A 14823-nucleotide genomic window follows, 5' to 3' on the forward strand; every position below is an offset into this window, starting at 1 on the left:
TTGGGAGGCCAGGTCTACCCCGCCGGCGCCAGCAGGGAGGCCAGGTCTAACACGCCAGCGCCGGCTGGGGAGTCCAGGTCTACCGCGCCTGCGGCGGCTTGGGAGGCCAGGTCTACTCTACCGGCGCCGGCTAAGGAGGCAATGTCTATGCCGCCGACGCCGGATAGGGAGGCCAGGTCTACCCCACCAGCGCTGGCTTGGGAGGCCAGGTCTACCACGCTGGCGCGGCTAGGGAGGCCAGGTCTACCCCGGCGGCGCCGGATAGGGAGGCCAGGTCTACCCCGCCAGCGCTGGCTTGGGAGCCCAGGTCTACCATGCTGGCGCGGCAAGGGAGGCCAGGTCTACCCCACCGGCGCCGGCTAGAGAGGCCAGGACTATCCCGCCGGCGCAGGCTAGGAAGAAAATGTATACGCATCCGGCGCCAGCTAGGGAGGCCAGGTCTACACCACCGGCACCAGCTAGGACGACAGTGTATACGCATCCAGCGCCAGCTAGAGAGTCCAGGTCTAGACCACCGGCGCCGGCTTGGGAGGCCAGGTCTACCCTGCCGGCGCCGGCAGGGTTGCCAGGTCTACACCGACGGCGCCGGCTACGGAGGCCAGGTCTCCCCCGCCGACGCCGGCTAGGGAGGTCAGGTCTACGCCGCCGGCCCCGGCTTGGGAGGCCAGGTCTACCCCGCCGGCGCTGGCAAGGGAGGCAATGTCTACGCCGCCGACACCGGCTACGGAGGCCAGGTCTCCCCCGCCGACGCCGGCTAGGGAGGTCAGGTCTACGCCACCAGCGCCGCCTTGGGAGGCCAGGTCTACCCCGCCGGCGCCGGCTACGGAGGCCAGGTCTACCCCGCCGGCGCCTGCTAGGGAGGCCAGATCTATACCGCTGGCGCCGGCTAGGAAGACAATGTATACGCATCTGGCGCCAGCTAGGGAGGCCAGGTCTGCACCACCGCCGCCGGCTTGGGAGGCCAGGTCTACCCCGCCGGCGCCGGCAGAGAGGCCAGGTCTAACTCGCTGGCGCTGGCTAGGGAGGCCACGTCTACCCCGCCGTCGGCAGGGAGGCCAGGACTACCCTGTCGGTGCCGGCTAGGGAGGCCATGTGTACTCCGCCGGCGCCGTCTAGTGATGCCAGGTCTACGCCGCCGGCGCGGGCTTGGGAGACCATGTCTACCCCGCTGGCGCCGGATAGGGAAGCCAGGTCTACCCCGCTGGCGCTGGCAGGGAGGCCCAGTCTTCCCGACGGCGCAGGCTAGGGAGGCCAGGTCTATCCCACCGGCGCAGGATTGGGAGGCCAGGTCTACCGCGAGGGCGCCGGCTAGGGAGGCCAGGTCTACCCCGCCGGCGCAGTCTTGGGAGGCCAGGTCTACCCCGCCGGCGCCGGCTACGGAGGCCAGGTCTACTCCGCCGGCGCCGGCTAGGGAGGCAATGACTACGCCGCCGGCGCCGGCAGGGAGGCCAGGTCTACCCCGCCGGCACCGGCAGGGAGGATCGGTCTGCCCGCCGGCGCAGGCTACGGAGTCCAGGTCTACTCCGCCTCCGCCGGCTAGGGATGCCAGCTCTACGCCGTTGGCTCGGTCTTGGGAGGCCAGGTGTACCCTGCCGGAGCCGGCATCGAGGCCAGGTCTGCCTGCCCGTGTAGGCTAGGGAGGCCACGTGTATCCCGCCGGCACCGGATAGGGAGGCCAGGTCTACCCCGCCGGCGCCAGCTTGGGAGGCCAGGTCTACCCCGCCGGCGCCGGCTAAGGACGCCAGGCCTACCCCGGAGCATTAGGTAGGGATAGCCGGCCTATCCCAGAGGGTCAGGTAGGGAGGTCGGGCCTACCTCCGATCGCCCGTAGGGATAGCATGTGTACCCCGGAGTACCGGTGGGGGTACCGGTGCTACCATGGAGTACTGGCGGGGGGTACCATTACTACCCTCGAGTAACGGTGGTCGTACCAGTTCTACACCGGATTACCGGGGCGGGTTATTGCTACCACCCCGGAATACCGGGCGGGGGCTGGGTGTGGGGTATTAGTACTAGCCCGTAATACCGGCGGGCGGTACCGGTACTAGACTGGATTATCAGTGTGGGTAGAGGTACTACACCGGAGGATCAGGTATGGAATGCCAGGCCTACCCTGGAGCATCAGGAAAGGACAGCAGGTCTACCCCGCCTGCGACGGCAGGGAGGCCAGATCTACCCCGCCGGCACTGGCTTGGTAGGCCAGGTCTACCCTGCCAGCGCCAGCTAGGGATGCCAGGTCTACGCTGCCGGTGTGGGCTTGGGAGGCCACATCTACCCCGCCGGCGCCGGCAGGGAGGCCAGGTCTACCCCGCCGGCGCCACCTAGGGAGGCCAGGTCTAGACCACCAGCGCCGGCTAGGGATGCCAGCTCTACGCTGCTGGTGCGGTCTTGGGAGGCCAGGTCTACCCAGCCGGCACCGGCAGGGAGGCCAGGTCTACCCAGACGGCACCAGCAGGGAGGCCAGGTATACGCCGCCGGCGCCGGCTAGGGAGGCCAGGTCTAACCCGCCGGAGCCGGCAGGGAGGCCCGGTCTGCCTGCCGGTGCAAGCTAGTGAGGGCAGGTGTATCCCGCCTGCGCCGGCTTGGGACGCCAGGTCTACCCCGCCGGTGCTGGCAGGGAGGCCAGGTCTAGACCACCGGCGCCGGAAGGGATGTCAGGTCTACCCAGCCGGCGCCGCCTAGAGAGGCAAGTTCTACCCCACCGGCGCAGGAGAGGGAGGCCAGGTCTACCCCTCCGGCGCCGGCTACGGAGGCTAGGTGTACCCCGCCGGTGCCGGCTTGGCAGGCTAGGTCTTACCCGCCGGCGCCGGCTATTGAGGCCAGGTAGACCCCGCCGGCGCCGGCTTGGGAGGCCAGGTCTACCCCGCCGGTGCTGGCAGGGAGGCAAGGTCTACCCCGCCGGCGCCGGCTAGGGAGGCAATGTCTACGCTGCCGACGCCGGCTAGGGAGGCCAGGTCTACGACGCCGGTGCCGGCTTGGGAGAACAGGTCTACCCCGCCTATACGGTTAGGGAGGCCATGTCTAGCCTGCCCTCGTGGGTATGGAGGCCAGGTCTACCTCGCCCGGGCGGGTAGGGAGGCCAGGTCTACCCCGCCCGCACTGGTAGGGAGGCCAGGTCTCCCTCGCCCGCGCAATTAGGGTGGCCTGGTCTACCACACTGGTGATGGCAGCGAGGCCAGGTCCACCCCACCCGTGCGGCTAGGGAGGCAATGTCTACCCTGCCGGCACCGGCATGAAGGCCACGTCTACCCCACGTTCGCGCGTAGGGAGGCCATGTCTACCACACCCGCGCGGGAAGGTAGGCCAGGTCTACCCCGCCGGAGTGGGCAGGGAGGCCAGGTCTACCCCGCCACGTGGGTAGGGAGGCCAAGTCTACCCCTATTGACGTGGAAGTCCCGGACACTGCACACAATCAATATGATCAAGCAGATGCCACTTTATTGCCCAAATAGCTCAGTTTATATACTCATTCTTGTTCCTGTTCATGCATAAGCTGATTAAAGATTGGTTAGCATGTGTTGTCCACGCTCCTAGTTACACCATATGATTGGTTATATCAACACTGTACACGCGCATAAACATAAGACATAATTGGTTATATTAACTAAAACATGCAAAACTTTTCTCAGCCTAATTGGTCAAGATAAACTGCCGAATTGAGGTTCTTTGTGCCAAGTTCCCTTTATCGTGGAATGCGCACCTGTGTTCTTCTAATTGGCATCTTTCTTTTTTGGTCTTCTTGTTTATTCTGTTCAAGGCTTTCTAAAGGCATCTGGAACGCTCTTGCGACCGTTAGCTAAATATGTGTCCGCAACAATTCCCCCTTTTTTGTTTTACATCAATTAACACAGCCTTACTTGATCTATCAATTAATTTTTAAACACATTGCAACATACAAGGCACACAAATTAAAATACAAAAAAACCACTACGAGATAAATCAAAACTATCTTAATCAATGATTTAAGAGCAGCTCTATTTTGTAAGGTTGTGTGTCTAATACTATCTACATCTAACAGTAAATCAGATAATACTACACCAATCTGTATTCAGGAACCCCAGAATTTGTGATTCCTGGGGTGGCAATGAGGGTGAATGCCCAATCCATGGAAACCAGGCATTCCCATCCATTGAGTCCATGACCTGCTGCACAGGGGTCTCCATCAATAAGTTCTTAAATTTCGTTGATGCCAGTGGAACCCCCTATTAAACCTGTGAAAAAGGGATTACTTGGTGTTGCTGTACGGAGGCATAAGCAATCTTGTCCGGTCACGTCAGCCAGGGTCATCCAGATGTTTTCTTTGGCTTGCGGCGGGTCAGGGCTTGGCCATCCTGCCTGGTGAAACACATTTAGGGCTTTCACAGCCACCTTCACAATTATCTTCCACCTGTAACCAGTGTCTCCGACTTCCTGTTTCACCAGCCCCCAGGGACGGTCTCCTTGTCTGGTCATTCCCTCCACGGTCTCTTCAGTGATGTTCCTCAGTGGAGCCCACTAACACCCTCAGAAACTTGCAAGTTTGATGCTGACTTTTACTTCTTGAGAGGCTTGTTCAATCTTTCAGGATCTGCAGTTCAGGAACTTGGCACCAGAGGGCTCATTAACATGCAAACTCCCTAACGAGCCAAGGCTCTGTGCATAATTTTCCTTTAGGTCTTCAATTCTTATGTGGTTAATTACAGACATTTCAGGAATGTAGTCAAAGTGGAAAGATTTCAATACTAAACAATAAGAAAGAATACTTTTTTTCCCCCCGCTTTTCTTTAATTTTCTGCTCATGCATCATATAATATCAGAAATCCTCAATTCATATTGATCCTCCTAATGGAGTTTGAATGATTACAAAGATCAAGACCCTTTCCGTCTTAACAATCTATGGTCATTCTTCATCCCTACCCCCAGCCCCACCTTTTCTCTCAACCACCTGGCACTTACAGCAGCCTTGTTCAAATCTGAGCTTTCTTCACTGAAGTCTGTAGCTGCATGTTTCAGCCCGTGGGCACCAACTCCCTCCTGCTTGGAGAACGAGCTGCACACAGACACGCAGTGATGTAATACACTCAGCGGCTGTATATTAAGTCCACGTTACCTCCTGTGAAGTTCACTTCCCACAGCAGATAGCCTTAGACAAACAAAACCCAAATTTTTGAGTAAGCAGAGATCCCAAGACCCCCCAAAACACTCCCTGCCCTGAACTCTCTCTGTCCATATCCACTCTTTGCACACAGCAAGTCACACGTTGAAGTCACGAGCTCCCCTGGTTCACAGAGGGAAAAAAGAGACAAAGCGAATGAAATGGTCTTTTTTGAATAGCCAAACGGGCACTAAGCCCAATATATCTGGACACAGGAGCATCTTCAAGCAGACTCTGCAATACCTAGACCCACTCATTTTTCATTCCCTGCAGGGTATAAAGTACATGTGGCTCTATCATCGGTGAAGACAGGGATGAGACTGATCTCCTCTAATGTTGGACACCTTGGGTGCTGCTGCCCAGGCTTCCTTTTCTACCTGTGTTAGGTAGTCATCCACTATGATCCAAAAAACCCGATGGCACTACATGTAGTTAAGGCTTGACTGTCTCCATTGTGGAGACCCCACAGCCTTTCTGGGTGCATGTTCCCAGTGCCTGACAGACCTTATAGTGCAGGTTCTTTTCTCTTAAGGCTGGTCAGAATTTCCCATGGCCCAACTTTTTCCCATGGCTTCTTATCCTTCCACTGTGCCCATCTGGGAAGAGTCTGACTCATCCTCCTCTGCACCATCCCAGAAGCTAGCTGTAGAGAGTGACAGTGTCTCGCTAGGCCAGCCTTGAATTTCTGACATCCTTCTCTTTGGCCCAGTGATATCGACCGGTCTTCAGCAGAATCCCCATTTCCAGTAGTTGGAGGTTGTTGGACTTGTGGGCCTAAACCTGTGTCTATAACCGCCGTGCTTATTCCCACCAGGTCCCACTCCAGCTTCAGGAGATAACTAGGGATGAGAAGTCAGGGGTCACCCACCCCATTCCAGGGGTCTTCATTCCAATGAGACAGACCCTGTCCTCACACCAGTGTGTTGTCTGTACCATTTCTGCAGTCACTCCATGGGGAATGGAAGTGAGCAGCTTTGATGCACATGTGCATCCACTGAGGCAGCTCCTCACACGCTGTTCTCTACAACATGGAATGTGGCAGAAGGGCCTAGTTCTACCTTTAATTACTTATGAGATGCCCCCATCAGCCTGGAAAGATGTTCTCTGCAGGGGTAGAAATCCTTTCCGTTGCTCTCAGTGAAAGTAGAGACCCATGGAGGTGTAGTTTCCTGCAGTCAGAAGTTGATCTGCCCATAACGCTTGTCCTGTGCTGCCATGTGCTCTCAGCTAAACAGCAGTCACACTTGTGAGTTACCCGCCAAAAAAGAAACTGTACTGTGCTAGAAAAGAAGGAGTGCAGTTTCAAAGTGCAGATCTCCCAACTCCTCTGCCTTTCTTAGCCCAGACATGGAGAAAGTAACAAAGAAGGTGTGATGCATAAGTGTCCTGCCTCGGATGACAAAACCAAGGACTCTCCAATACCACAATGGTATCACAGATATCACAAAGGGAGAGCTGTGCCTTTCTGGAGGGCAACCTACAGCCTGGCAGGAGTCCCACAAGAAGACAATAACACACTGTTGGTTTAAAGAAGACGTAGGACTCATAGCCATATGATGTAGGCTATAGACGTAGCCCCATGGACTACATTGCCTGGAGCCCCACAGGTTAGAAGGGGGCTTGGGCACCTCCATGCAGACACTTCCATGCCAGGACCAACAGGGTCAAGTGTCTGAAATGCGACTGAACGCCCCGTCCCAAAGAGCCTGGGAGCTAGAACAAGAGCAGCAGGCACAGATGGGGAAAACAAGGAGCAATAGTGTCATCCTCCTGCCGAGGGACAGACAGATGGGCACCCAGGAGACCCTTCACCTTCCCCAGCTGTGCACACCACCTTCCACAGCAGCATCACAGGGCAGTCTCTTTCAGCCCCTTTCTCCGGCAGAGGGCAAGGTGCACAATGGGGGAGAGATGCAGGCACTACGCTCCTCTACTTGAGGTCCTGCTGCAGAGGAGGCAGCTCTGGGCTGTGCTTGACCCCAGTAACCCTTACCAGGCCTCATCCTGACCCCAACCTGTGGATCAACTTCCTGGCTTGACCTTGGACCTGCTCCATCATCAGAACCTCGCCAGATGATCTGGACTTTGAACTGCCTCCAGCTGCCAGCCCCCTGGCCTGCCCTGCTCCCTTGTTGGCAGCTCAGGCTGGTGAGGCCCCCTCCCTGCTCACCTGGGGATACCCCTCACTTCCCAGCTAGCTCTGCCTTCCAGAGCAGTTGTCCCTCGCTGCCCCCTAACAGAGCTGAGGTCCCAATCATGTCACCATTACCTGCATCTCCACTGCCCTCCCCTATGCTCTGGTTGTCTTGATGGCTTCACGATGCCCATTGTCCTGATGGACTCTCACTTTGCTACAGCTGACAGGGCCTCACAAGGAACAACCCACCGGCATCCTGGACTTTTCCCCTGCCCTCTCTCCATGCTGTTGTTTCTACTTGGCAATCTTAGTGATGAACTTGCTAAAAAAAAAATAAAAAAAAAAGAAAAAAACAACCAAATAACCCCTCAAAGAAAGAGGAAAATAAAACCCAAGAAAAACAAGTGATGCAAAAGAAGACAATTGCTCACCACCGACCAATCAATGCCCATATAATCCCCAAGCAACAGCAGCTGCTTCTGACCTCTACCTCCCCAGTTTTATTTCTGAGCATGACATCATGCAGTATGGAATATCCCTTTGGTCAGTTGGGGTCAGCTCTCCCAGCTGTGTCCCCTCCCAACTTCTTCTGCACCTGCAGCCTACTTGCTGGCAAGGCAGCGTGAGGAGCAGAAAAAGCCTTAATGCTGCGCAAGCACTGCTCAGCAATAACTACATCATCAGTGTGTTGTCAACCCTGTTTTCAGCACAAATCCAAAACACAGCCCCATACAAGCTACTGTGAAGAAATTTAACTCTGTCCCAGCCAAAACCAGTACACTCAGTTTGGAAAGGACCTCAGGAGGTCTCCAACTCAGCAGGGTCAACTCTGGGGTGAGAGCTGGTTGCTCAGCACTTGATCTAAGTTACGACTTGAAAACCTCCAAGAATGGAAATGGGATTATTTCTTTGGGCAGCCACTTCATGTGCTTGGCTGTCCTCATGAGGAAAAAGATTTCCCTTGTCTCTGGTGTGAACTTTTCTTGTGTCAATCTCTTGTCCTCCCTCCATGCACCACCATGAACTGACTGGAGGAGGCGGGAAAAGGAAAAGATTCCTTGCCTCCAGCCCGCTACACCTGAAAGGAGCTCCAGCAAAGCTCGGTCAGTACAGCAGACAGTACCTGTGCCTCTTGACTGAGCCGGTGGCCATTCCTGAAAAATTTCCTTAAAACTGGAAGCTTCCTGGAAGCTCCAGCTTTTTGGACAAGGTAGTTTTCTTCTCAGTTTCATGTCTGACTGTCTCCTCTTATGAAATACCTTTAAATTCTTCTTAACTTGGAAAGGAGGAGAGGAAATCCCAACAGTGCACAAGGATCGAGGAGAGAACTTGACCCATACAAATCTGTGCGGCTTCATCCACAGCTGCTGAGAGAGGACAGGGCATCCTCCTGAACAGGTAACACTCTGCCTGGAGCCAGGAGCAAGTGAAGTACTGCAAAGTCTGTCCTGTCCTGGGAGCTCTTCTGCTTGATAGCTTTATTAATGACCTGGAGGTCTTGGTAGATGGCAAACTGCACGTGAACCAGCAGTGTGCCTTGTCAGCCAAGAAAGCCAACAGCTTTCTGGGCTGTATGAAGAGGAGCATAGCCAGAAGATGAGGGAAAGTGTTTATCCCTCTCTCCTCAGAGCTTCTTAGACCACCTAGACAACACTGCGTCCAGCTTTGGTCTGCTGTGCCCCGTCCCCCATCCTGGTGCAGGCAAGACACTGATGAGCTGGTGCAAGCTCAGCGGAGGGCTATGAGACCGATGGGTTGGGGGCAGTCTGGAGCACTTGCCATCTAAGGCAAGACGGAGGGAGCAAAGCTTGTTCAGGCTGGAGCAGAGAAGGCACCAGGCGATAAGGAGAAATGTTTTCACCATGAGGTCAGTTGCCAAGAGAGGCTGTGCCCTCCCTGTTCCTGGAGGTATTCAAGTCTTCTCCCACCCTGCTTGTCATCTCCTCCCTTTGACCAAAACAGTCTTGCTCCTGCAAGAGTAAAGCAAGAGAGCCATGGAACCAGCACAGACTCTGCATGCCCTGAGACCTCGCTTTCCTACAGCAAAGAGAGCTCTTTCGTCAGCTCCACACTTCTTTTTCCACCCTCGGCCTTTGTAGTTGCATGTGTCTGGCTTTTGCTAAGATCATATTAGAACTGGAAGCCCGCAAGACGCCTGGAACTCCTAACATCGATCAGGCATTCACCACAAACCTGGATCCCAGCCGGCCAGGAAGGCATCAGTCATCCAGTGCCTCAGCTGTGCTGCCCAAGGCAGGTTTTGTCACGCCACTGTCAGCGCCGCTGATGCTGTGCCCATGTCCCGTCCTTCTGCCACAGACTGCCCATGATCCCCCAAACAGCCCCAGCTGCCTTGGGGGCTGCGATGAAACATTTCAGGAGTGGGCTGAGGTGGGGTGGCAGGACATGGGCCCTTGGCACCGCCTGGCTAGCAGGCCTGGGCAGGGAGAAGCCAGCTCCCCTCTGCCGGGGCTGGGCACGGTTTTTCCCAGGAACCTCCCTGAGGAACACGTCTTCTGTATCTCTCCATGCCCTTGCGTGGCTGGCATGGGGACTGGGGCTCCTGGGGCAGAGCTGAAGAAGCTCAGCTGGGAGAGTGTTAGAGTGAAGATCTAAAGGTCCCTGGCTCAAGCCCGGGCTTTGGCAGTGTTTTCCCTTGGGCTTTTGCAGAGCCTCTTGCTCTTCTTCCAGCCTACCCCTGCCCTCCTGCCTCTGCCTTCCTCATGCTCAGGGCAGAGTTTCCCTGGGGCTGGGCCCAGCTTTTCCCTGGGGAGCTCCCTCCGGAGCTGCTCCTGGTGATCCTCCACCTCTACCCTGGCAGGAGCACCTGAGCTCAGGCTGCTGGGTGGATGTGCACAGGCACGTGAAAGAGGGTCAGGCTGCCCAGGGGGAACGCAGAGACTGTGTCTGTGCAAGCAGGGGTAGAGTCAGGGCAACTCTAGTTAGAGCTCAGCTGGAGCTGGAACCAGCAAGGGGTGGGTAACCAGAACAGCTCCTCTAAGTAAATCCATAGCAAAAGCCACGATAGGAGCTAAGGAAAATGTGTACCTGCTGCTCAGTGGGGCAGGGGACCTTGTAACCAAGGGCATGTACAGACCTGAGGTATTCAGCACCTTTTTCCTCTGCCTGAGGCTTCCCAGTTTCCCAAGCCTCCTAGCAGAAACTGTGGGACGTAAGCACCCAGTCCCTGCCAACCCCAGCTGCATCTCAAATGGGCGTAGGACACAGCCATCTTCCAGGACCTCTTGGCGTCTAGTCCAGAAGACAAGCCATGCTGGGCTGGCCTATTTTCCTTAGCCAGGATATGGAGATGTGCCGGAGGATGGAGCTGGCCATGTACCACCCCACAGCCAGCACTGGAGATGAGTGATGTGAGGGGTTGCCCTGTGATGAGTGTCCCGCAGCAGCTTCTCTTTGTGTCCAGGGAGCAAGGGATCAGACTGAGCTTTTCTTCTGCACCTTCTACACTTGGTTTCTCTCCAGCAAGTGCTAGCTCTGCACCATGAGTACCATGCTGTTAGCCCATAGTCCCCAGTCATACTGAAGAGCTCGATGCTCGTCTCCATTTTTCAGACAAGCTCAGCCCCATTCCCAGCTCTCCCATTCCCAGCTCTCCCTGGTACCTGCCACAGGGACCTGCAGAGCTCTGGGATCTCCCACCAAAGCCTGAGCTCCTTTGAAGGGAACAGCAGTCCCGGGAAGATGGGGAGGAGGGGCATCAGGGAGGAGGGCATGTCAGCCTTCTGTCAGCCACAAACTGCAGGCCAGCAATGACTCCCTTGTACCCAGGAAAGTCCTCACCAAGACAGCCTCTGCCTTCCCCCCATTCCCACTGCCAGCCCCGCTCCCCAGGACAGTGCAAAAGCCCTGGTCCTGGGGATCCTGGGACCCCTCCATCCAGCCATAGAGCAGCCAGCCCTGAACTGCCATGTGCAGAAATGGATTTCTCTTTCTTATTTAATCCAGAAGCAGGAGAGGTGTTTGGGTGCTACACTAGATCCAGGCCAAGGTTTTTTTACTGAGGGTGCATGAATCACTCTCCAGCCTCCCTCCCTGTGCCTGCTGGGTCCCTGCTGCCTCTCCTGGGATTGCAGAGCCCTCCATTACCTTTTCACACTTGGATCTAGTGTTTTCCCTTTTTATGACTACGCCTTGGGTGGTCCCTCATTTTGTGAAGCTCCCCACTCACTCCTGGGCACACGCTGTCCCTTCAGATCCCCTGAGCTCTCCCGATTCACCTCCAGAAAGGATGAGTGTTGGCCATTAGCCCATAGCACGTGTGGCAGCCCAAGGCAGGTAAGCATGAGACAGCTCTCCAACTCTGTTTGCGCTAGGCACTGACACCTGAGCCCTGGATCCAGACGTGGGTCCCCAACAGATCACACTAGGGTGCTGAGCTCATCCTCCAGGTCAGTGGGGAACCTAACGAAAGCCAGAGGATCTTTTAGGGTGCAGCTCAATGACAATGTCCTTTCATGACCTTTTGAGTTGTAGCCCGGTCTTCAGGACCTGCACTGAAGGTCTCTGTGGTGCTGAGACACCACTTTTTAAAGACATAGCACTGGGGAGCCAGCTGTGATAATGTTGTAAGCATTTACAGAATGCTTCTAGGTCAGACACAGCAGGTTTCACCATTAGCACAGCTGGGATGAATCCAAACATTTCTGTAGGATCGCAAGTATGACAGAGACCGCAACAAGAAAAACCAAGCAGATTGCAGACCTGCCCTTAGATACCATGGGTGCCATGACTGCATAGGGCTGGGCAAGGCATTCTAGATGAAAAATGGCTCTGAAATCAATTTTCTCACTGCATCCTTGAATTCCCTCTCCAAAGAGTGGAGGGTAGGTAATTCCAAGAGCAAGATTTCACGGAGAACAGGTGTCTAAAAGAGATGGAGATTTCCCCCTCTGTTAACCCCCATTTCTGTCCCTAGGCAGTGACAGCAAGAGGTCCATTTCCCCTTCTGTAGGGCAGTGACTCCACTGAGCCAGCGCAGATATCCAGCCTCTGGTTACAAAACCTCGGAGGGGATGGGTATTCAGCTCCCCCATGCACCCCACAGACCCACCCTCTTGCTGCAGTGCAGAAGTGCACAAAAGAAGCTCCTGCATGCGAGTACCTGGTCTGAGCTCCTTCTCTAATCAGTGGGGATGGAGGGTGGCAGTTAGTTACTCACACTTTTGTGTGGCCTGCTGCATTTGCAGTGCTGGGGTGGTCCGAGACATGTACAAGTGCCTGCAAGCTCTGACAGAGCAATTCTGAGTGACCCACAGCCTTCGTCTGCATCAACACTAGAGATGAGTGGGTCTCCACTGAATGGGGGTGACACTGATCACTCTCCAGACTCCTTTATGCTTGCTGCATGGTCCCTGCTGCCTCCTCTGGGATTGCAGAGTCCTTGTTTCCCTGTGGATACACCAATTTGGCACTTCACCTTCGGTGACTCCACCTTGGGTGCTCTCTCACATTCACTGCCCACCTCCGGCACACTCTGTCCCCGGAGACCCTGGGGGATCTCCAGGCAGCTCCAGTTTCCCCTTGAGAATGATGTTGTCTGCCCCGTGTGACATGTGACAGCCTTGGGTATGTCACTCAGTGACCAGCCATGGCCTCCACTGTCCCTAGACACTGACGGGTGAGTCCTAAATCCAGTCCTTGATCTCTACATGGTCACAAGGTGACTGAGAGGCTTTTGTTCCTGCAGTCATGCAGAACCCTGAGCAACTCCTGACAGCAGCATTGGAAGACAAGCCCAGTGTTCACGCGCAGCACAGAAGAGATCTCATTTTATTACACAGATGTTGTAATGTGTTCAGCTCTCAACAAGCATTAGACACCTTTAGAGAGGCTCCAGGTAAGAAAGAGGGGGTTCATACCTCTGTAGAAGCAAGAGGAATCCAAAAATTACTGTAGGAATATTATAAATTAAGAATAACAATTACAATAACAATAAAGAGAACAAAAAAAAAAGGTCAGGACTGGTGTGGAATAACCTGGCAGTCATTTGTGGAGAGATGGGATGTTTCTCGGAGCTAAATAGAAGTCCATGTAATCAGTTTTCTAATGCCATCCCTGAGGTCCTGATTCCTCATGCTGTAGATGAGGGGGTTCACAGCTGGAGGCACCACGGAGTACAGAACTGCCAGCACCAGATCCAGGGATGGGGAGGAGATGGAGGGGGGCTTCAGGTAGGCAAACATTCCGCTGCTGATAAACAGGGAGACCACAGACAGATGAGGAAGGCACATCGAAAAGGCTTTGTGCCGTCCTTGCTCAGAGGGAATCCTCAGTACACTCCTGAAGATCTGCACATAGGATAGCACAATGAAAACAAAACAATAGAAGTGCACAAAGACACTAACCACAAGTACCCCAACTTCCCTGAGGTAGGCATCCGAGCAGGAGAGCTTGAGGATCTGGGGAATTTCACAGAAGAACTGGTCCACAGAATTGCCTTGGCAGAGGGGTAGTGAAAATGTATTGGCAGTGTGCAGCACAGCATAGAGGAACCCACTGCCCCAGGCAGCTGCTGCCATGTGGACACAAGCTCTGCTGCCCAGGAGGGTCCCGTAGTGCAGGGGTTTGCAGATGGCAACATAGCGGTCATAGGCCGTCACGGTAAGGAGATACAATTCTGCTGACATCAGAAAGGTAAACAGAAAGACCTGAGCAGCACATCCTGGGTGGGAAATGGCGCTGGTGTCCCAGAGGGAATTGGCCATGGATTTGGGGACAGTGGTGGAGATGGTGCCCAGGTCGAGGAGGGTGAGGTTGAGGAGGAAGAAGTACATGGGGGTGTGGAGGCGGTGGTCACAGGCTACAGTGGTGATGATGAGGCCGTTTCCCAGGAGGGCAGTCAGGTAAATGCCCAGGAAGAGCCAGAAGTGCAAGAGCTGCAGGTCCCGCGTGTCTGCAAATTCCAGGAGGAGGAACACAGTCATGGAACTGCTGTTGGGCACATGCGTCCTCTGGACACAGGGGACTGTCCAAGGAGGAAAAGGCAGTGAGAAGTTACCAGAAACATCTCTGAGTAAAACCAAAGATATTTCTCATAGACCCTCCCCCTGTCAAACACCCACCCTTTTTCCTTCCTTAGGAGAATCTTTCATTCTGCCTTTGGTCTTTGGCTTCATTTTCTGTGGCTCTTTGTGCTGGAGCAGGGCCTCTGCCCATTGTCTCTTGAGGAGTCGACCCAGCCCCACTGCAGTGGGTATATGGGGATGTGGCGGGGGGGGCTGGGTTTGATATTCAGAATACATCAGATAAAATCACAGCTAACACAGGAGGGTTTGTCAGCATCTGCACTCCCAGTGTTAAAGAAAGTGGGTGGCAGAAAGAAGTTTTAGGGGCTTTGGGGTTTTTTACCTACTTCCCCCATCCTTCCCTGTGAGTGTTCTCTGAAATCAGAAATCGTGCGCATTTCTACTGCACTCAGAGTGACCAGCTGTGAGACATGAGAGGCAACGGGATTCACTGTGGCTTAGTGAGAAGTGAATGGAATTGGTTGGGCTTGTTCCCAGCTACCTTGTGCTTGCAGTTTTCCCACATG

General features: G+C 55.0%; 1 protein-coding gene across 1 annotated transcript; it reads right to left on the reverse strand.

Moving 5' to 3' along the window:
• Positions 1 to 13306: 13306 nt before the first annotated feature.
• LOC128138376 (olfactory receptor 14C36-like) lies at positions 13307 to 14227 on the reverse strand. Its single transcript, XM_052779668.1, has one exon. The coding sequence runs from the start codon at positions 14213 to 14215 to the stop codon at positions 13307 to 13309; it is 909 nt and encodes a 302-aa protein (XP_052635628.1). The 5' UTR covers positions 14216 to 14227.
• Between the last annotated feature and the right edge of the window lie 596 nt (positions 14228 to 14823).

This window comes from Harpia harpyja, unplaced genomic scaffold (assembly GCF_026419915.1).
Source record: "Harpia harpyja isolate bHarHar1 unplaced genomic scaffold, bHarHar1 primary haplotype scaffold_39, whole genome shotgun sequence".
NCBI lineage: Eukaryota > Metazoa > Chordata > Aves > Accipitriformes > Accipitridae > Harpia > Harpia harpyja.